Source organism: Saimiri boliviensis, chromosome 13 (genome assembly GCF_048565385.1).
Source record: "Saimiri boliviensis isolate mSaiBol1 chromosome 13, mSaiBol1.pri, whole genome shotgun sequence".
Taxonomy (NCBI): domain Eukaryota; kingdom Metazoa; phylum Chordata; class Mammalia; order Primates; family Cebidae; genus Saimiri; species Saimiri boliviensis.
In genome coordinates, this window is record NC_133461.1 from 19080408 (window position 1) to 19104210 (window position 23803).

At 43.4% G+C, this 23803-nt stretch overlaps 1 protein-coding gene across 1 annotated transcript; it reads right to left on the reverse strand.

The window, feature by feature from the left end:
* Positions 1 to 1669: 1669 nt before the first annotated feature.
* LOC120361636 (small nuclear ribonucleoprotein E-like) lies at positions 1670 to 1963 on the reverse strand. Its single transcript, XM_039463595.1, has one exon. The coding sequence runs from the start codon at positions 1961 to 1963 to the stop codon at positions 1670 to 1672; it is 294 nt and encodes a 97-aa protein (XP_039319529.1).
* Between the last annotated feature and the right edge of the window lie 21840 nt (positions 1964 to 23803).

Sequence of the window (23803 nt, forward strand, 5' to 3'; positions counted from 1 at the left end):
GACACAGAAGTGGGGGAGGGGAAAGGAGAGTCCCTTTTCCTGACATGTATTCATTACCTCACCCCACTCCATGTCACAAAATAGCTATAACTCAGTCATATTGAGAAGTTGTTAACCAAGTTTAATAATTGTGAAATTCCTTTTTTATTTCCATATGCTCTCTTTGCTTGAAAATGTGTGTTCTTTCTTTAACAACAATGTTGGTTTTAAAAAATTAAAATATGTAACAAAAGGTGGAAATAAGAAAAAGTGAATAAAAAAGCATTAAAGACTGTTGCCTGCATACAGTACTAAAGGTGCTGGTGACATGAACTTTCTCCTCTCATTTGTGATCTCAAACTTACATTTTTAAAATGAAATTTGGATAAAATCATTTACTGGTCAGGTGCAGTGGCTCATATTCATAATCCCAAGTGTGGGATTATAAGGGAGGCTAAGGTGGGAGGATCACCTGGGCCCAGGAGTTTGAGACCAGCCTAGGTAACATGGCAAAACTCTGTCTCTACAAAAAATACAAAAATTAGCCAGGCATGATGGTCTATGCCTGTAGTTCCAGCTACTCTGGAGGCTGAGAAGGGAGGCTCGCTTGAGCCTGGGAGGCTGAGGCTGCAGTGAGCAGTGACTGCACATCAGCCTGAGCAATAGAGTGAGATCCTGTCTCAAAACAAAACTAAAACCCATTTACCGTGCCCCAACATTATGTTATTATTGGATGCATTATAGAAATTTGGAAAATACAAAATAGAAGAAAGACTAGAGGAAAGACAGAATCCTTTTTTTTTTTTTTTTTTTTGAGACAGAAACTCATGCTATCACTCAGGCTGAAGTGCAGTGGTGTGACCTTGGCTCAGTGCAACCTCCACCTCCTGAGTTCCAGCAATTTTCCTGCCTCAGCCTCCCTAGTAGCTGAGACCACAGGCATGTGCCACCACTTCCAGTTAATTTTTGTATTTTTAGTAGAGGCAGGGTTTCACCATGTTGGCCAAGCTGATCTCGAACTCCTGACTTCAGGTGATCCTCCCACCTCGGCCTCCCAAAGTGCTAGAATTACAGGCATGAGCCACATTTAAAAAATTAAATGTAAATATACTTTTCTCATTATATAAGCAATATATAGCTGGGCACAGTGTCATCAGCTTATTGTCCCAGCTACTTGGGAGGCTGAGAAAGAAGGATTATTTGAGCCCAGATGTTTGCAGTCCAGCCTGGGCAACATAGTGAGACCCCATCACTAAAGAAATTATATGTGTATTACATACATATATATATATATATATATATATATATATATATACACACACACACACATATATATATGTAATCCATTCCATTGTCTGTTCAGAAAACTCAAAAGCATAGAAATGTAAGAAGCGAGAAGTGAATCCCCTATTATCCCATTCAACCAAAGATAACTTATTATGTTTAGTATATACTTTTAGACTGATTTATATTAATATACAAATGTATTTGCACATATACGTATATATGTTTAACAGAATAGATTATTATGCATATCTTGTTTAGTAGACTTTTTAAAAATACAAACAGTCCCATAGCATTTATTGTCATCTTGCAATAACATAAGGGTAATGAGAACAATATGAATAAATGTTCATATTGGCAAAGGACATCTAAAAACAAACTGTATCCTTCTCAATAATTTCTCACTTCATTGATCATTTCTAGTTGGAAAGACACTTTGTAGCAGAGTAATACTATCTCCTTTTAGCATCATCTGACCCAGTTGTTTTCTTGACTTTGTTTTAGAATGAATCTCTTCTGCATCACCTAATACAAGGTTCATATACTTGTCAAAACCAATGACACAGCCTTCTATCCGCATATTCACTTGCTCATAGGCCCACACCTGAATCCGCGATCTATTTTGTAAGCATCTGAAGATGAGGTTGATGGGTTGCACCATAACCTTCTGCACTTTCTGGCCCTGGCCACGGTACACCATGGTGGAATTTCACAAAGAGCACACCCAGATGCTGCGTCTGAAAGCAACTTCCAGAATCTAGCAGACTTTTTTTACACTTAGAGATATATGTTAACATCTTTTCCATATGTCTGTTTCATTAAGTGGCATAACAGAACATGCAATTATTAATAACCAACTAGTGATGAACATTTTAGGTTCAGTATTTTGCTATTATGCACATCCTACAAAGAACATCCTTGAACCTAGTTATCTTAAGTTCCTAAGATATCTTAAGAACCTAGTTCTTAAGAACCTAGTTACCTACTTCTGTACATATACCTGAGTAAAATAAATTCTAAGCATTTGTCTCTCATACACATTGCAGAAATTATTTTCTCTAACTTGATGTTTGTGTTTTAACTTTATGTTTTTGTCATTTAGAGTTTTTTACGTAGTCAAATTTGTCTCTTTCGGTTTATAAGTTTTAGCCTTGGTGCTATTCTAAGCAGGTACTACCTCCATCAAGCTTGTAACAATCTTTTGAGCTCCGCATGGTGGCTTATGACTGTAATCCCAGCACTTTGGGAGGCCAAGGTAGGAGGATCACTTGAGGCCAGAAGTTTGAGGGTAGGCTGGACAACATAGTGAGACCTCATCTCTATAAAATAAAAAAAGTTTAAAAATCAGCCAAGTGTGGTAGTGCCCTTCTATAGTCCCAGCTACTAGGGAGGCTGAGGGGGGTGGATCACTTGAGCTCAGAAGGTTGAGGCTGCAGTAAGCTGTGACAGAGTGAGACTGTCTCAAAACACACACACACACACACACACACACACACACAAATGCCTGTTTTCTACCAATATTTTATTATAGTGTTACGTTTTTACTTATTATATTTTAATGTAACAAAAATGTAACAAATAAAATATTTACACTGTTAAGGTCATCCATACTGTTTCTTTCTTTTTCTTTTCAGAGGAAAACAATTTGAAACAAACTGCCCTTCAGAGAGGCTCCCACCAGCAGTGAATGACAGTAGAAATTCTCACAGTCCTCCATTATTCTGCATAGTGTCTTTCTTTATAGTATTTGTCAATCTTTTTTTTTTTTTTTTTTTTTGACACGGAGTTTCGCCCTTGTTACCCAGGCTGGAGTGCAATGGCGAGATCTCGGCTCACCGCAACCTCCGCCTCCTGGGCTCAGGCAATTCTCCTACCTCAGCCTCCTGAGTAGCTGGGATTACAGGCACGTGCCACCATGCCCAGCTAATTTTTTGCACTTTTAGTAGAGACGGGGTTTCACCATGTTGACCAGGATGGTCTCGATCTCTCGACCTCGTGATCCACCCGCCTCGGCCTCCCAAAGTGCTGGGATTACAGGCTTGAGCCACTGCACCCGGCGCGTATTTGTCAATCTGAAAAGAAAAAACCTGTTTCCTTCTTCTTATACTTTACATCTTCTTTGTTTTTCATAAAATCAATCTCTCATTTTTTTGTTTCTGTTTTAGAGACAGGGTCTCTCCCTGTTGCCCAGGCTGTGGTGCAGTGATGCTATTACAGTGCAGCCTCAACCTCCTGGGCTCAAACAATCCTCCTGCCTCAGACTTCCAAGTAGCTGGGACAACAGGTGCATGCCATCACGCCTGGCTATTTTTTTTTTTTTAATTTTTTGTAGACATGGGGTCTCACTATGTTGCCCACCTGGTCTCAAACTCTCGGGCTCAAGTAATCCACTCACCTTGACCTCCCAAAGTGGTGGGATTACAGATATGAGCCAACATGCCCAGCCCAACCTTTTAAAATATGTTTATTTACAATTATTACTTTTTCTCTTGAAATGTATTTAATTACGTGCTTGGTTTATTTTTCTCCTGGGCTTTAAAAGAATGAATTTGTAAGAGTTTGTAAGAGTTTCAGATACATTTAGAACAAGATCCAGAAGCAGAATGTGAAGGATATGGACCCTTTTAAAACTGTATCTGTTGCAAATATTTTGAATTGTATTTTAAACTGTATGTGATCGTTTGGAGATAAAGCTGAAGATTGTGCAATTTCAGCGGTCGGTCGTTCAGAGGTAAACTCGAAGGGGTCTCGAGGGGGTGGTGCTGGGTAGAGAAAACTTTCCAAAGAGTTTATGCTAAATAGCAAGACAAAGCAAATCCACAAACAGCAAAACAAGTAAGCACAGAGCATGGCTCATTCTCATGTTAACAGTCACTGTTGATGGTGCCTTCAGGTGTATGAGTCCACTGGGCTCAAGCCAAAAACAGCCTAGGGAAACAGATGGAAGAGAAGAGGGGCTAAAAAGAAGGGAAGAGAGAGAATCCAGAGGTCTTGGGGACTCTCCCAGCCCTTGATACTTTAGAACATGCTCTTGGGACACACTTGGAGATTGCTGTAGACCGAGAAAGGGCATTTTGTTTCTGCTTTGATTTACCCTTGAGATGCATGGATGAGAACAGAGAATTAAATACATAAAGTACTGTGTAATGTAATACAAACGTGTTTTTTCTCTTAAGCCAGAGCTCTAGGATCATAAAGCTATATTGGCTTCAAATTACACCCTTTCTCCTCACTCCCACTAGCAATCAGAGACCAGTGTATTCTACTCACCATGGAATCAGGTCAAAACAGAAAACAAATTATTTTCATATGTAAACCTTGCCTATAAGGCTCAGCGTCTCAAGATTGTGATTTTGCATCTCACTCTTTCCAAGGTCTGGACTCTCACAGGAACGCCTAGCTATGTGTGACATCATCATTAGCGCCTCTATGTTGTATTAGAATATGGACACATAGGTAATAAGAACATGCTGTTTCCCATCCCACTGTACCCATTGCCACTGATGTTGGCACATTATGTCAATGTTAGGCAGCTGTACCAGGAAATAGCTCCTTGATACACTTGCTGCAAGAACACAGCCTCAACATATTTATGCCAGATAAAGTCTCCCGATTTGACCTCTGTCACTATTTGCTGAACTTTTATTTGTTATGAGTCTACTAACAGCACTGTTACTTGACGTTATCTGGCCATTATGGTAGAATGGTTGGAAAACTTTCTGAATGGCAATCAGTGTACACCCATTCACCTTCATGGCTACTGAATTTCAGTGCATCCCTGCTGTCCCTCCAAGTCCCACTATGGCCCCACTACGACCGTGACCAGCAGCTGAAAATTGACTGGAGTGTAATGATCATGGCTGATGTCTTCTGCTTATTCCTGAATCTTAGAACTATTACTAATAGTCTACGCAATATATGCTAAATAGAATTAGCTAAACAAGACACTCTATGCTGCTTGGAACCTTTCAGGGAAGACTCCACCACCTTGGAAGTACAGGGCAATCTCACCAAGTCAAGTACTTGTAGAAAAGTGTGGCTGACATCACTCTGTGAGGGATGCACAGATATATTCTGCATATTCCAAGGACTCCTGCAGCCATCTTTTTCTCAATCCCTTTCATGTCTTTTCTAGAAGGAAAAAAAGTCTCAGTTTAGTGCTGGTGTGTCCCTAACCCTTTTGTAGTGCTACGGCCTTTGGCAGTTAACAGTTTTAGTTATAAATTTTTTTAAAAAATTTGTTTTCATTTTTACTTTTAAACGTAAGTTTATTTTATGTTTAAAATAAATAGGGAGGGAAGCACACATATATCTTCTGTGTATGTCGCCCCAGATGGCAGATGCAAACAATTGTAGCCTCTGTTTCACCTGCCATTTTTTCCATGATGCTGAAATGTGATCAGTCTTATCTAATGAGGAGGTTAAGTCAAGGGGAAGAAAGATAGCACAGAAGGAGTGGAAGAGAATGAGGAGAAACAGACAGAGGTGCACAGTAGGAAAGTAGATAAGCCTGCTGGCTAGTGTGGACCTGTAGAACCTTCTAGAAACACTCCAAAAAGCTCTATTTCTCTCTAAAGCAACATAGGAGAAAGACATCTTCATTTCTTTATGCCATAGTTGGGATAGAAAAGCATAATTACATAGTGTGAGTACTAAGCCACTCTGAGGATAGAGTCTTAAACTCTTTGGATCTAGAGACTTAAGTCTGTGCATGTAGAGAAACACTAGCCACACTTAATTCCACCTCCCTGACCCTGAGTAACTCCCTAGCTGGGGTGACACGTGACGGGGCTGCAGGGATATAAAGCTGAGCACTGCAAGACAGGTGAGGGGAGTGACTGTGGAAGTTTGTGTTGTTGAAGATAAAGACTTTTTTTGGACTGGCAATATAAAATCAAGAGAGTTGATGCATGCCAAACTTGGATGATCCCCCAATATAAGCTTGTCTTACACAGAAAGCAGCAAACCACTATCCCATCCCTTGTAACTTTTAATCTGTAAAGTTTTGTGTAACTTTACCGTCTCAGGCTATTTTCTATAATTTCAGAATTTATTTATTTATTTAGAGACCATCTCACTCCGTGGCCTAGGCTGGAGTGCAGTGGCATGGTCTCCACTCACTGCAATCTCCACCTCCCCGGTTCAAGCCGTTCTCCTGCCTCAGCCTCCTGAATAGCTGGGATTGCAGGTGCCCGCCAGCCTGAATATAGACTCTAAACGTCCATTGGCTTCTCTAGGAACAAGATTTGGTAATAATAACTATGTTCACTAATAGTTTCTTAGATTCCCTTTATTCATAGTCAACTGTGTAGCCACATAATCACTTTATAAATAACACATGACTAGGCTTTTTATCTGCCTTATCTCACACCGTTTTAAAATGGAGTGTTTTTCCTGCACCTTCTTTTTTTTTTTTTTTTTTTTTTTTTTTAAACATCATCCTCCCAAAGTGCTGGCATTACAGGCATAAACCATCGTGCCTAGCCAGACATATTATTTTTTAACTCTTGCCTTGGCCTTTGTTCAGACCTGTGTCATAAAGTCAATTAGTCATTGCAAGATAAGGTACACGGTTTCTGAGCTGGTTTTGAAAAGCAAGGAGTGGGAGTAATCCAATTTGTGATGCAAACTTTGTTTACTAGAAGGTTTGTTTCCAGATGGTAAACAAAGTGATTGCCCTCATAGAAAAGTGTTTGTCCTTCACTCCCATACAACTGAAGGTGAATACACGTCAGAACAGCCACAGTCCCGGAAGCTTCTAGCCACCTTGGTGCATTGTTATGGAGATGATCTTGTGCTAAAGATGGCTGCAGGTGCAGCCAGGAGGCCCTGGAATATGCAGAAAGACTCCTGCCTTTGTGTAAATTGCTCCTAGCTGATTTAAACAGTAGGCAAAGGGCACTGATTCAGTAATTGTGGACAAAACTGGTATCTGTCCTCCGTTTCTTGAGGAGGTCTGAAATTTTTTTGAAAGATTATATTTTTAGGACAGTTTTAGGCTCAATATAAAATTAAGAGGGAGGTACAGAGATCTCCCACACACCCTCTGCCCCCACCTGCATAGCCTCTCTTATAGGCACCAGCATGGCACGTTTGTTACAATGACTGAATTCACATGCCATTATCATATGGAATTCACATATAGCTTACGTGAGGGTTCACTCTTGGTATTGTGTGTTCTATAGGTCTGAACAAATGCCATCCATCCACCATTATACTATACACAGTATATTCACTGTTCTAAAAATCCTCCGTGGGTCTGAAACGTTTTTGTTGTTGTTTTGGTTTGGGGGTTTTTTGTTGGGGCAGAGGGCAGGGTCTCACTCTGTCACTTAGGCTGGAGTGCAGTGGTGTGATCACAGCTCATGGCAGCTCAAACTCCTGACTCAAGCAATCTTTCCACCTCAGCCTCCTGAGTACCTAGGAGACTACAGGCACACACCACCGCCCCCCAATTTATTTATTTATTTTTATTTTTATTCTTTGAGACAGAGTTGCTCTGTCACCCAGGCTGGAGTGCAGTGGCATGATCCTGGCTCACTGCAATCCCCACCTCCCGGATTCAACCAATTCTCCTGCCTCAGCCTACCCAGTAGCTGAGACTACAGGAGCACAATGCCATGCCCAGCTAAGCTTTATGTTTTTAGAAGAGATGGGGTTTCACCACGTTGGCCAGGCTGGTCTCGAACTCCTGAACCCAAGTGATCCATCTGCCTTGGCTTCCCAATGTGCTAGGATTACAGACATGAGCCACCACACCTGGCCTTAATTTTTAATATATTTTTTGTAGAGATGGAATCTTGCTGTTACTCAGGCTGGTCTCTAATTCCTGGGCTCAAAGGATCCTCCTGCCTGAGCCTCCCAAAGTTCTGGGATTACAGACGTAAACCACTGCCCCAGTCCAGGTGTAAAATTTATTTTTTGTTTGTTTTTTGAGACAGAGTCTTGCTGTATCACCAGGCTGGAGTGCAGTGGCCTGATCCTGGCTCACTGCAACTTCCGTTTTCCAGTTTCAAGCAATTCTCCTGCCTCAGCATCCTGAGTAGCTGGGACTACAGGCATGCACCACCACGCCCAGCTAATTTTTTTGTACTTTCAGTAGAGACGAGGTTTCACCATGTTGGCCAGGATGGTCTCAATCTCTTGACCTCATGATCCACCCTCCTGGGCCTCCCAAAGTGTTGAGATTACAGGCGTGAGCCACCGCGCCCGGCCTGGTCTGAAACTTTTTAAAGGAGAGTACCAATTGTTGACCCCTTCCCTTTTGCTGCTGGGAAGGGAGTGCTTAAGTGGGTGATGCTTTTTTTCTCAATGTGAAGAGGAGGCTCTTACTAGTCTATTTGGGGGGTGATGGCTGCCTCTCATCAACTGAAAGTTTGCGTCTGCTGTCCAGGGAGACATAAGCAGAACCACCAATAAGCACTGTGGTTATAGCCAGAAAGGCCTGGTCCTGAGGCTGATTAATTGCGCGAAGCTCAGGCTGAACATGCCCCAGGGACTGGAGAAGTCCCAGGTTCTTCTTGACTACTTCTGCCAGATGTCTGTTGGCTCTTCAAGATAACCAGGCCCCTGTCTTTGTTTCACTAATCATTGGTTCTTTAGGACCTTGGCTCTGCCTGAGCCGGACCTGGAAAACTATTTACCAACCACTTTATCTATTGAAAACAGACACTCATCTCTTTCTACCTTGATGGACAGCCTTGTAGTACAAGTCTTATCTCCTCTTCTGGGGACTTCAGCTTTTTGCAGGAGAGATCCATGCCCAAATCTTTAGAGCCCTGATGCTCAGTATTGTGCCTGGAACAGAGAAGGCACAAAATATTTATTGGATGAATAAAGTAAAATATGAGTGTAGTGGAAACATTGTGATGTCTGAGAGACAATGATCAAACCGCTGACTCAGTCTCTCCGATTACTGAATAATAATCATTATTATTGGTCTTCAAAAACTGTTGTGGTAACATATCTCATCTCTAGTCAAGGCAAGACAATGCCTTGCAAGATAGATACAAAAATCTTCTTTTTACACAGGAAAAGACAGATACTTAAAGTAGGCAATTTGCCTAAAACCACATAGCTGTGAGTGGCAGGTTTGTCTCCTATGCCCTCCTTACATGACACCACCTCTCCAAAGTTCCTAGAGGTGCACAAAATGAGGTTGCAGTCAGGAAAATTCAGTCCAATGCATGGCCTAGTAAAGTAGGCAGTGCTGGAAAGTGCTGGGAAATTCAAGGGAGGAGGGTGAATTTCTTGTCCTTAAAGTCCCTGCACAGTCCCACAGGGTGACAGCAAAGGCCTTGGTTGCCCGTTTCTCCTTAGCCTGGACATTGGACCCTGGGCACCATGTTGAAGGCCAGTGACCCACAAGGCTGCTGGCTGCCCACCCTGCCTCTTGCCTTGGAATTCTAAAAAGCGGTTGAAACAATCAAGTATTGATGTCAAGTGGGGGGAAAAAATCATGCATTTCCAAATTGAAATTCAAAGTTAATCCTTCTGAGGCAGGCAAAGGGTATATGGAAATCGCTTAAGACAGCAATTTTCCTCCCAATTCTGCCTTCTTCTTTCAGCTGCTAACAGAAGTCTGCAGAACTGTAAGAAATTTTTAATCACATCCCATGGCTGGCCTTGTTCTTCCCTCAGTGAACCCCCGAGAAGAATATTCTTCTGCCCCTAGAATGATCTAAAATAATCTCAAATCTAGAATGACCTCCTTTCTACATGTCTCTGCCAGAGTCCAGAAATGCTCAGTTTCTCTCTCTCTACCTTGCAGCCTCAAATCCCTAACTCTGGGGTGACTCACTCTCAAATCAGAGTAGAAAATTTAAAGCATTATTTAACCTAGGAAAACCCTCTCTAGGAAGAAGGGTTTACTCATCACCCTCTGTGCAGTCACAGGAACCTTGACTAATTTAAGAACTGATAACAATGTGTACAGATTGTTTTCAAAATTCCACTTTTAGAGCATTGCTACTGATGGATATTTCTTCTAATCTATAGCTGTTAAGCTGCTGGGGAAGCCAGACTCACAGAGGTTAATAGAACGTCCTCAGAGGCAAGGGTTCAAATCATGCCTCAAGCATGACATAGCCCTGCAGCCTTGCACAGACTACCTAATCCTAATTTCGTATATGGTAAAGAAGGAATAATAGCAGCACTTACCTCGCTGGGCAGCTTCATGTGTTGAGATCATGCACACAGTGTACATAAAGCACTTTGTGCTTAACATGTGCTCAGTAGTCCCTGGGATTATCACTGTCATTATCATACAGGAAGTACTGTGAAAATGCTTGTCCTATAAAGAATATTTGCTGGAGTTTGCTCCTAATTCTACTTTTTTTTTTTTTTTTTTTTGAGACAGTCTTGCTCTGTCGCCCAGGCTGGAGTGCCAGTGGCACAATTGATCTCAGCTCATTGCAACCTCCACCTCCCAGGTTCAAGTGATTCTTCTGCCTCAGCCTCCCCAGTAGCTGGGATTACAGGTTTGAGCCACTGTGCCTCCTCCCTCTTCTACTTTTTTTTTTTAATCTTTGATGCTAAATTAATTAACCCATTAAAAAACAGCTGGGGAACAAAAACACCTGCAAAAATATGGATTAAAGAATGCCAGGGGAGTTGTTCTATTTTCTTCTCCTGTACTTTAGAATGTTTGCCTTCTTTATTTCTGTGGCAGGACTGTATCCTCAGCAACTTAGTGGCATGGCCTATATCAATCCCCCCACCTTGGAGGGTGATAAAGAGCTTCTGGCAGAAGATAGGGTGAAAAGAGCACAATAGAAACGTGTGCAGATGCCCAATGCACACAGATGCTTTTGTGTTTCTTGTGTTCAGCAGAGTACAAAATAATGACGTATATCAGAGTTTGGCAAACTGCACCCAGTCACCTAGCATTTTTTATAAACTATCTTGAAACAATTCTAAATCTATAGGAAGTTGCAAAAATATTACAGAGAGCTTCTCTGCACCCTTCACCCAGGTCACCTTCCCCACAATGGTTGGATATTAAGCAACTATCAGCCGTTGCACTTTTTTTTTTTTTTTGAAACGGTGTTTTGCTCTGTTGCCCAGGCTGGAGTGCAGTGGTATGATCTCAGCTCACTGCAGCCTCCATCTACCTCCTAGGTTCAAGTGGTTCTTGTGCCTCAGCCTCCCAAGTAGCTGGGATTACAGGTGTGTGCCACTACACCTGGCTAATTTTTGTATTGTTCGTAGAGACGGGGTTTCAACATGTTGGCCAGGCTGGTCTTGAACTCCTGACGTCAAGTGATCTGCCTGCCTTAGCCGCCGGAAGTGCTGACGTTACAGGCGTGAGCCACCGTGTCCGGCCAGCTATTGCTTTTTGAAGATGGTTGTGCTGGGAACCATATACTAGAATTATTTGCTGCAGAACCCCTGCAGGCTCATCCCACCCAAACCACTGACTTTGAAAAGAACCTGAATTCACAGTTCCCCAGGCAACCTTCCGAAATCTACACATGCAGACCCTTTCCTCTGATTTGGTTGATCTGGTTTACTCTTTTTTGCACGAGGGGATTTCTGTCACCCACTGCAGATGCCACTGTCCACTGTGATGAGGAGAAAGGGGAAACTTGGAAGTGGGGCAGCTTCAGCCCCTGCCATGATAACACCAAGGAGCTGCAGTGAAGGAGGAGTCTAGACGATATTCCTGGTTTCATCCAACTCACGTTCATCGGTGGCGACCTGGAGAAAAGAGCCCAGTCCAAAGGGAGAGAGATGGGTTCTGCCACCGCATCAGTAAGAGAGGTGAAGTGGCTGATGAAAGGTCAAAGACATACACTAATGAGGGTGATCTCTTCTGAGACGCATACCAGGTACCTGAGGAGTCCTGAAACAGATGGAGTTTTAGTTATGAGTGGTGGCACACACCTGAAGTCCCAGCTACTCAGGAAGCTGAGGTGGGAGGATCACTTGAGCATAGGAGTTTGAGGCTGTAGTGAGCTAGGATTGCACCACTGCACTCCAGGCTGTGTGACAGAGCAGTAACCTCTCCTATTTAAAAAATAATAAATAGGTGTGGTGGTTCACACCTGTAATCCCAGCACTTTGGGATCACTGAAGGTCAGGTAATCACCTGAGGTCAGGAGTTCAAGACCAGCCTGACCAACATGGAGAAACCCAGTCCCTACTAAAAATACAAATTTAGCCAGGCATGATGGTATGTGCCTGTAATCCCAGCTACTCAGGAGGCTGAGGCAGGAGAATCACTTGAACCCAGGAGATGGAAGTTGCGGTAAGCCTAGATCGCGCCATTGCACTCCAGCCTGGGCAGCAAGAGCGAAACTCCTTCTCAAAATAATAATAATAATACAGGGCCGGGCGCAGTGGCTCAAGCCTGTAATCCCAGCACTTTGGGAGACCAAGGCGGGTGGATCACGAGGTCAAGAGATCCAGACCATCCTGGTCAACATGGTGAAACCCCGTATCTACTAAAAATACAAAAAATTAGCTGGGCATGGTGGCGTGTGCCTATAATCCCAGCTAGTCAGGAGGCTGAGGCAGAAGAATTGCCTGAACCCAGGAGGCGGAGGTTGCGGTGAGCCGAGATCGCGCCATTGCACTCCAGCATGAGTAACAAGAGTGAAACTCCGCCTCAAAATAATAATAATAATAATGATAATATAATAATAAAATACATTAATTTTTAAAAATCCTCATTTGAGTCAGAAAATACAGAATGATCTCAAAAGAAAATCAGTCCCACCTAACCCTACCATCCTGTAGTAAAAGAAAACAAAACTTGTTGCTCTCTTTTTTTGTATATAAAAAGATGCATGTTATAAAAAAAACTGTTGAGAAATTTCAACCATTTGGTACAGGAAAGAAGTTAGTGATGTTTTCCTTTCTGGAATTATATTGTCCAACTTTTCTGTTAAGTTTACCAAATGCTGTGTTTTCCTTCCTGTTTTCTTTGCATTTGTGTGTATGTGTGTGTGTGTGTGTGTGTTTTACAAATTGATCTTACTCTGCATATACTGTTTTATGTATTACTTTTCTTTACCTTAATCTTAGAACATACATCATGATTATTTTCGTAAGTCACGTGAGTTATTTTTTAGAACTCGTTATCAAAGAACAGAACATCTACATCACAGAAAATTGGAAAATACAGGCATAAAATTAAACATAAGACCACTAATCTTTCACCTCTCACTCAGCTCACTACTATCACACCTTAGAGCACTTACCGTGGACACTATTTCTAATCATGTGTGTTGTATGTGTATATACACAAAGCAACAAAGTGAATTGCAAACTTTTGTTTGTTGTTGAGATACCATCTTGCTCTGTTGCCTAGGCTGCGGTGCAGTGATAGGATCTCGGGCTAACTGCAATTCTGCCTCCCGGGTTCAAGTGATTCTCTTGCCTCAGCCTCCCGAGTAGCTGGGATTACAGGCATGTGCCACCACGCCCAGCTAATTTTTATATGTTAGTAGAAGCAAGATTTTGCCGTGTTAGACAGGCTGGTCTCAAACTCCTGACCTCGTGATCCACCCACCTCAGCCTCCCAAAGTGATGGGATTACATATGTGAGCCACCATGCCCAGCCGAATTGCACACTAAAAGGGGTGAGTTTTATGGTATACGATTCTCTCAATGAACTTAAAAATGTTGCCAAAATATATTTAGAGAATGATCACCTTTTGGAGAGAGACAGAGTGTGTGTGTTTGTGTTTGTGTGTGTGTGCGTGTGTGTGTGTGTGTATACACTCTCCAGTATTGGAACATCCTAAATAGACCTGAACATTCTATTTTATCCAAAAGTGTCCAACACAGGGTGTGTTCATCTGGTTACATCCTTTAAGCCTCTGGTTACGTCCTTTATGATCTTCTGTAGTGATGAAGCATTAAGTTTCATGGTGACTCGTCATGCAATGATCATCTGCTTCATTAGACAGAGGAGGAAGTGAACGCTCAGCAGGGGTATGGGATCTACCAGGGCCATGGTGCTTGTAAGTCGAGTCAGGACTCTGTGATATGGAGCACTCACCAGCACTCAACAGCCTCCACTACATCCACCATGTTGTTCTCATGGCACTGGCTGAAGCCTCACAGAACAACTGTATTTCTTTACCTCAAAACGGTACCCTCCTCCCCTTCCAGTCGTTAGCTACTCCCCAGCTGGGCCCTAAGTTGGGTGCTGGGATGTAGGAATGAAAGGTGGAGCCCTTTTCAAGAAGGCTAGACTGGGCATAGTCATAGCGGCTCACTCAATGTAATCCCAGCACTTTGGGAGGCCGAGGCGGGCAGATCACCCGAGGCCAGGAGTTAGAGACCAGCCTGGCCAACATGGTGAGACCCTGTCTCTATTAAAAAAAAAAAAAAAAGAAGAAGAAAGAAAGAAAGAAAAATACAAAAATTAGCCAGGCTCGGTGGTGTGCACCTGTAGTCCTAGCCACTCAGGAGACTGAGGCAGGAGAATCGCTGGAACCAGGAGGCAGAGATTGCAGTAAGCCAAGAGCAAGCCACTGCACTCCAGCCTGGGTGACACAGCAAGATTCCATCTCAAAAAAGAAAGAAAGAGAGGGAAGGACAGAGGGAGGAAGGAAAGAAGGAAGGAAGGAAGGAAGAAATAAAAAGAAAAAGAAAGAAAGAAAGAGAGATCCTGTTACCAGGACTGAAGAAAAAAGAAGGGATCATATAAAGGGAAGGAAGGGAGAGAAGAAGGAAGGGATGGAGAGAGTGGGTGAGTGAGGAAGGAAGGAAGGAAGAAAGGAAGGAAATGGAAAGGGAGGGAGGGAAGAAGGGAGGGGAGGAGAGAAGGGAGAAAGAAAGGGAGGGAGGGCTGGATTAATCCTTAAAGAACTTTAGGGATGTTTATTCTTGCAGCAAATAGCTTCACTTTATTGATGAAGAAATGGAGGCTCAGCAGTTCCCTGAATTTCCTCCAGTCCCTAGGAACACACCTAAATACCCCAGTTTGACTTTCAGCAGACGGGGAGCAGGCAGCAGGCAGTGTAAATATGCGTAACTGTGGCCTCCCAAGTCGACTCTTCCTCATCAGCAATCCTGTGCTCGGCCAAGTGCTCAGCATAACCCGGGTCGGCCTTCCCGATGGTGGCTGTTGCGTGACACCACCTCCTGCCATCTCTTAGGACGCTGCACTAACATTTTGCCTGCATGGTCATAACAAGAAATGATCAGTGCAGTGTCCATTTCTGTATCTGTTGCTGTTTTTGTTTTGTTTTGTTTTGTTTTTGAGACGGAGTTTCACTCTTGTTACCCAGGCTGGGGTGCAATGGCGCGATCTCGGCTCACCGGAACCTCCGCCTCCTGGGTTCAGGCAATTCTCCTGCCTCAGCCTCCTGAGTAGCTGGGATTACAGGCACGCACCACCATGCCCAGCTAATTTTTTTGTATTTTTAGTAGAGACGGGGTTTCACCATGTTGACCAGGTTGGTCTTGATCTCTCGACCTCGTGATCCACCCGCCTCGGCCTCCCAAAGTGCTGGGATTACAGGCTTGAGCCACCGCGCCCGGCATCTGTTGCTGTTTTAACTAAATGTAGAAAGTTCTATGGGAGTTGCAAAGGTAACTTTTGGAGGGCCAAGGGCAGACTGTGTCTTAAAGAGGCAGCCTCGGGAGGTGGGAAGCATTGTAACAGGAGTTGAAGGTTGACATAGCCCAGGTGGTCAAGGACACAAGACGAGAGCCTTCCTGTCTGACCTTCATTACTGGCGATTGGTCAGCTAAGGACCAATAAAGCATCTAGGAGCCTATCCAAGCAACTTAGAATTACTGAGGTGCCAGCAGGCACCAGGCCTATAAATCTGCCTTTTATTATCTGGTTGGCTTAGCCAAGTCTCCGAAAGGAACAGTAAAAGTTTTATGATGTACTTTAACGAGCTGACTTTCAGAGTCAGGCTTTGTCCTGGATGAAATTTCCCCAGCGGCAATCGAAGTCAGCTAGATCTCCTAACCCTGCTCCGAGTCCATTTGTTGGTAGACTGTTGATCAGAATCATTTCCTCAGTCAAAACAGTGAAATGTTTTTTTTTGGTTTTTTTTTTTTTTTTTTTTTGGTAGGAGGCAAGGAGCAACACGAGCATCTGCCCCACTCCCTAAATGTCTCAATACACATTGATACGAATAGATGCGCGGCCTTTTTATTTTATTTTTTTTGTTTTTATTTTTTATTTTTTTTTTTAAGACGAAGTCTTGCTCTGTTGCCCACGCTGGAGTGCAGCGGTGCAATCTTGGATCACTACAACCTCTGCCTCCCAGGTTTAAGCGATTCTCTTGCCTCAGCCTCCGAAGTAGCTGACATTACAGGCACGCACCACCATGCTCGACTAACTTTTGTATTTTTAGTAAAGACAGGGTTTCACCATGTTGTCCAGGTGGCTGGTCTCAAACTCCTGACCTCAGGTGATTCACCTGCCTTGGCCTCCCAAAGTGCTGGGATTACTGGTGTAAGCCACCACTAAAATTCATTTCTTAGATAGAAAATGCAACACTAGTGCCTAAACAGTCAGGTTATTACTGAAAATGATCTTTGTCATTGTCTATTGGTCTGGTTAATCTAAGAGTTTATCTGCCCAAAAGCAGATTCTAGTATCATTTTATCACTGGTTCAATTTATGAGCCAAAAAAAACAAACAAAAAAAAAAAAAAACTAATGCTCTCATTACTTCATGCTACAGAAAAAAGAATGTTTTAAAATAATTATAAAATGTAAAGGCCCAATTTTGAAAGAAGCTGATCTAAAACGTTTATATCTAAGTAAGGGTGGTTACCTTCTGGGTTGTCCTCATGTTTCAGTCAATGTTGTCATTGCCAAGAAAAGTTCTGGAAACTTTTCTTAGCCCAAAGTTTGTTCTTTGGATATCCCCTAGGGTGACAAACCTTTTTCCTTGGAGCTTTGCTTTCCGTAAACAGCTTGAAGTTTATTCTTTCAGTAATGCAAGTGGACCATCTGGGCAACACTGTTTGGATCTAAAACCCAGTTTGGACCCAGAGAATGCATTTTCTTGTGCAGTTTATAAATCCATCCTGAAAGCAACCCCAGAAGAGTTTCAAATGTGTTTTAAACAAAGTAAAGATCATAAGTAAGAAATAGAGCTTCCCAAGTTGGCTGTTTTAAAGTGATATGAATCTGGCTAGAAATCACAATGTATTTTAAAAATAAATTCATGTGATTTTATAGCCATGGCTCAGACACGTACACTTCTGGAGGTGAAAATGCTTTAGGGAGAGATAAAGAGAACTTTAAAATGGTTTACTTTTCAAGTACTTGCTTAGGGAAAAATAATTTTATTGCCTTCGCCACCATGCACAAAAGAGTGAGATGAGAACTATTCCATTTCTCCCAATGCTGCTGTTTTGCAGAGACTTACAGAGAGCTGAGAAAAGAAATGAAATAATGCAGAAGTGGTGGTAATCAGGGGCCTGTAACTCAGTTTATGATTTGGGAACCATGTTATTTCCCTCCCTCATTCAATGCCATCTTTCCCCTACAAAAGCATTCATGCTAGTAACCTGAAGATTCAACAATTCCTAGTTTAACATCAAGGCTAGTCCAGATCCTAAATAAAACACAGAATGGCTTGCATTTATATATTGCTTTTTTTTTTTTTTTTTTTTTTTTTTTTGAGACAGAGTCTCGCTCTGTCACTCAGGCTGGAGTGCAGTGGTGTGATCTCAGCTCACTGCAGCCTCTGCCTCCCAGGATCAAGTGATTCTCTTTTCTCAGGCTTCTGAGTAGCTAGGACAACAGGCACCTGCCACCACGCCCAGCTAATTTTTGTATTTTTTGCAGAAATGGGGTTTCACTCTGTTGGCTAGGCTGGTCTTGAATTCCTGCCCTCAAGTGATTCCCCTACCTTGTCCTCCCAAAGTGCTGGGATTACAGGAGTGAGCCACGTGCCCGGCCACTTTAGGTTTTTTTACAGAACTTTCTTGCATGAGCCTTCTGACAAGTGGACAGAACTAGGTTTTCCCCCTTTTAAAGATGGAGGCTTTAATTTTTTGTTTGCATTTATTTTTACGTATTTATTTAGAGGCAGCCTCGGGAAGTGGGAAGCATTGTAACAGTAACAGGAGTGAAGGTTGACATAGCCCAGGTGGTCAAGGGCACAAGATGAGAGCCTTCCTGCCTTACCTTCATTATTGGTGATTGGTCCACTAAGGACCAATAAAGCGTCTAGGAGACACTTTTCACATAGCGTCTCACTCTTCACATAGACTCCAGTGGTGTGATCATAGCTCACTGCAGCCTCCACCTCCTGGGCTTAAGTGATCCTCCCGCCTCAGACTTCCAAATAGCTGGAACCATGCCCGGCTAATTTATTCTTTTCCCTCCCTTCCTTCCTTCCTTCTTTCGTCCTGAGACACAAACACGATAACTTTTAAAAAGATATTTTTTAGGGCTGGGCGTGGTGGCTCAAGCCTGTAATCCCAGCACTTTGGGAGGCCGAGGCGGGTGGATCACCTGAGGTCAGGAGTTTGAGACCAGCCACCTGGACAACATGGTGAAACCCTGTCTTTACTAAAAATACAAAAGTTAGTCAAGCATGGTGGTGCATGCCTGTAATCCCAGCTACTCAGGAGGCTGAGGCAGAATTGCCTGAACCCAGGAGGCAGAGGCTGAGGTGAACCGAGATCATGCCATTGCACTCCAGCCTGGGTAACAAGAGTGAAACTCCATATCAAAAAAAAAAAAAAAAAAAAAAAAAAAAAAATATTTTTTGGCTGGGTGCACTAGCTCACACCTGTAATCTCAGCATTTAGGCAAGCCAGGACAGGCTGATCATCAGCTCAGGAATTTGAGACCAGTCTGGGCAACATGGTGAAACCCCGTCTCTACCACACACACACACACACACACACTAGGCTGGCATGGTGGCCCAGGATTGTAGTCCCAGTTACTCAGGAGGCTGAGGCGGGAGGTTGGCTTGAGCCCAGGAGTTGAAGGCTGCAGTGATCACTGCCCTTCCTGCCTGGGTGACAGAGCAAAACTCTGTCTCAGAAAAAAAAAAAAAAAAGTTTCTTTAGAAACAGGGCTTCCCTATGTTTCCCAGGCTGGTCTCGTACTCCTGGCCTCAAGTGATCCTCCACGTTAGCCTCCCATAGCATAGTGCCCAGCTAAGACGGGGATATTGAAGTGCAGAGGGCAGAATGCTTTGCCCAAAGTTACAGGACTGGTCAGCAACTGACACAGACTCAGGCATCTGGGTCCTGTTAACTCCCAGGTCAAGCTTCCTTCATGGCTATACATGCTTCTGGAACTGAACTAAAATCAGCATAGAACTATACATTCCAAAGTTTGCAATGAAGTATGGTATACTCAAAACATAACTGATTATGAACTCTTTTAGACCTCATGCTGAATAGTGGATATTTGTAACCATGCCATCCAGCTGAACGATGAAACTTTTAAAGCTAGGGTTTAAGTCTCCTTTCCCCTGCTTTTCCTTTCTTGCCTCCCACAGGCAGCCACTCTCGTGGGTGAGGTGTTTAACATTTCAGCTGTGCTTTCTGCACGAAGACGATTGGCTTGGGCTTCAGCATAAAGCATCTAAGGTGTACCAGATCTTCTGAGATGTGGTAATCCCTGCTGCTCACCTGCCTCTTTCCTGAGTTGAGTGAGACTGGGGGCTGGTGGGGAGTGGAGTGAGGCTTGCACAGGGAAAGACCAGTGAGCCAGCCAGGATCCTACGACATCAGAGCTGAGCAGGTGAGATAGCAAGGGGAAATTCTGCCTCCCTGAGTACTAAATTGGAGTCTCTTTTCCCAACAGTTTCACTCTTTCCCAGAAAGCACATGGAGCTGAGTGAAATAAGTGAAGTGTTTACTAGAAGCCCCCCGCCCCCCATTTTTCTTTTCATATTCAGATGGTCCTCAAGGGGACTCAATAAGAGACCTAGCTCCATGTCTGCTCACACCAGGCTCCCTTTCCAGCAACCAGCCAGGCCTTGCTTTCTGTTTTCCTTTTTTCTTTTTCTTTTTCTTTTTTCTTTAAACAGGGTCTCACTCTGTCGCCCAGGCTGGAGTACAGTAGCACGATCTCATCTCACTGTAACCTCCACCTCCTGGGTTCAAGCGGTTCTCCTGCCTCAACCTCTTGAGTAGCTGGGACTACAGATGCCCGCCACCACGCCTGGCTGATTTTTGTATTTTTAGTAGAGATGGGGTTCCACCATGCGGGCCAGGGCAGTTTTGAACTTCTGGCCTCAAGTGATCCACCTGCCTTGGCTTCCTGAAGTGCTGGGATTACAGGCAGGAGCCACCAACCCTGACCCTCAATTTCTGTTTTTTGTCCCCACTGGACATTACCAACTCAGACTTGTTCCAGCTGTGACTTCCAAAGAGATAATTTTGTAAACTAAGCTGTGATAAAGGGAGATTAAGGAGACACCAGCAAAGGGCTATTTGCGCATTTGAACTGCAGTTTATGCTTTTGCTTTCCCTGCCTTGCAGGATTGTTTTGACCAGAGGGAATTTCCTTGCCAGAGGCGGCGAACAGCCCCAAGGCAGGGCTGGAGGCAGAGATCTTTGTATGTAAACAGTGCCTGCTGATCTAGGCCCACACTGGGAGGGGAGGTGGCTCAGGCTTCACATTTAGGAACGCCTCTAATTCCTATCCTTGAGATTCTCTCCAAATAATAAATCATCTCCAAAGCTACTGAAAGATATTCTTCATATAGCTTCAAACCTTTGTCTATTACCAGACTAGATAGCCTATCAAGCACTATGGACCATTTGTTTTTGTTTTTTGTTTGATTGTTCTTGTTTTTGTTTTTGTTTTGAGACAGTCCTGCTCTGTTGCCCAGGCTGGAGTGCAGTGGTGCAATTTCGGCTCACTGCAACCTCAGCCTCCTGAGTTCAAGCGATTCTCCTGCCTCAGCCTTCCTAGTAGCTGGGATTACAGGCACATGCCACCATGTTTGGCTAGTTTTTATATTTTTAGTAGAGACCGGGTCTCACCATGTTGACCAGGCTGGTCTCAAACTCTTGACCTCAAGTGATCCGCCTGCCTCGGCTTCCCAAGGCACTGGGATTACAGGCATCAGTCACCACACCTGGCTCCAATTGTTTTTTGTTTTTAATTTTCTAGTAGTCGTATTTTATCTGTGTGTGTTTTTTAATTGATGTGTAACAGATGTATGTTTATGGTTTATGTAAGTTTTTTGACTATGAGAGTCTATTTTAGTATGATATATTGTATAGTGTATTTTTTTTTCTTTTATTTTCTAAGACAGAGTCTCACTGTGTCACCCAGGCTGCAGTGCTGGTACGATCTCAACTCACTGCAACCTCTGTCTCCTGGGCTCAAGCGATTCTCCTGCCTCAGACTTCCTAGTAGTTGGGATTATAGTCGTCCACCACCATGCCCGGCTAATTTTTGTATTTTTGATAGAGATGGGATTTCACCATGTTGGCCAGGCTAGTCTCGAACTCCTAACCTCAAGTAATCTGCCCACCTCAGCCTCCCAAAGTGCTGGGATTACAGGCATGAGTCACCGTGCCTGGCTCCAATTGTCTTTTGTTTTTAATTTTCTAGCAGTCATATTTTATTTTGTGTGTTTTTAATTGATGCATAACAGAGGTATGTTTATGGTTTATGTAATTATGTTTTGATTATGAGAGTCTATTTTAGTATCATATATTGTATACTGCATTTTTTTTTCTTTTACTTTCTAAGACAGAGTCCTGCTCTGTCACCCAGGCTGGAGTGCAGTGGATCGATCTTAGCTCACTGCAACCTGTGCCTCGTGGGCTCAAGTGATTCTCCTGCTTCAGCGTCTCGAATAGCTGGAATTACAGGCGTGCACCACCGTGCTCAGCTAATTTTTGTATTTTTTTTTTTTTTTTTTGAAACGGAATTTTGCTCTTGTTACCCAGGCTGGAGTGCAATGGTGTGGTCTCGGCTCACTGAAACCTCCGCCTCCTGGGTTCAGGCGATTCTCCTGCCTCAGCCTCCTGAGCAGCTGGGATTACAGGCATGCACCACCATGCTCAGCTAATTTTTTTGTGTTTTTAGTAGAGACAGGGTTTCAATATGTTGACCAGGATGGTCTCGATCTCTTGACCTTGTGATCCACCCGCCTCGGCCTCCCAAAGTGCTGGGATTACAGGCTTGAGCCACCGTGCCCGGCCCAATTTTTGTATTTTTAATAAACAGGAGTTTCACCATGTTGGCTAGGTTGGTCTCAAACTCCTGACCTCAAGTAATCTGCTCGCCTCAGCCTCCCAAAGCGCTGGGATTATAGGCTGGAGTACATTGGGGCGGTCTCAGCTCACTGCAACCTCCGCCTTGGCCTCCCAAAGTGCTGGGATTACAGGAGTGAGCCACCACATCTGGCCTTAATCATGTATATTTTCTGCCCTAGCCCTAGAGTCAGCCATTTCTTCAAGGAGCTCTGTTTCCTTTTATTGGAGGATATTAGACAGAAACCAAGATCAGGGTGCTAGGTGTGCTCATTGCCCCTGGAGTGTCATTACTTCTGGGCCATCTCAGCTGAAAGAGCAAAGAAACATGTGTGTACATGAACCTTAGCATACATGCCCATCTTTAAGAATTTCTATATGGAATCACTGTATCTATACAAGCTAAACATGAGTTCACATCAACTCCAACTCCAACCCAGGATCACATGGATCATTCCAGCCTCTCCTTGTTCACCTGTAACTTCCTTCTCCAACAGTGTGGAACCTGGCTCCCACTATCTGCCATCTACTTACTTAACCGGTCATTTATTTTTTAAAAAATTTAAAATGGGCTAGGCACAGTGGCTCACAGCTATAATTTCAGCACTTTGGAAGGTCGATGTGGGCAAGTCACGAGGTCAGGAGTTCGAGACCAGCCTGGCCAATATAGTGAAACCCCGTCTCCTCTAAAAATACAAAAATTAGCCGGGTATGGTGGCACGTGCCTGTAATCCCAGCTACCCGGGAGGCTGAGGCAGAAGAATTGCTTGAACCCAGGAGGTGGAGGTTGCAGTGAGCCAAGATCATGCTGCTGCACTCCAGCTTGGGCAACAAAGCGAGACTTCATCTTAAAAAGAAAAAAATTAAATGTTAGTACCATCACTGCCATTATTCTTTCTGATGCCCTAACTGTTCCAAATCTGGCCAGTGGGATCCCTTTTCCACCATTTCCTCTCCCACATCACCATCAATCTTTGAGCACAGCTCTCTGTTTTCCGGCATAAGCAGATACTCTAGAAGTCAGCCATAACATCAAAGATTCCTAATTTATTTTTTCCTCTAATTCCTTTTAATAGGAAGGTTGCTGTGTTTACAGAGTAAGAGCTGCGGGCCTGGTTTGCTAATTGCTCCTGGGTTTTTATTGCGTCTAGGCCACTTTAGTGGACAGAGCTCATTATCTCTATATAATAAATTTTTACTGATGCTTCCAGTCATAGCCACATCCAACGCTGGCGGTAAAGTTAAGAAGTGTTTGAGAAAATCCGTACAGAAATGATGCACAATTGTCTCATGGGACTGAAAATAGACAATAGGAATAAATTTTGTTTTTTATTTTGTCTCTCTCTTTTCCTTCCTTTTCATTCTTCCATGAACCT

Coding starts and splice junctions, on each gene's coding strand:
- LOC120361636 (XM_039463595.1), bottom strand. CDS start 1,963: ATGGTGTACCGTGGCCAGGGCCAGAAAGTGCAGAAGGTTATGGTGCAA.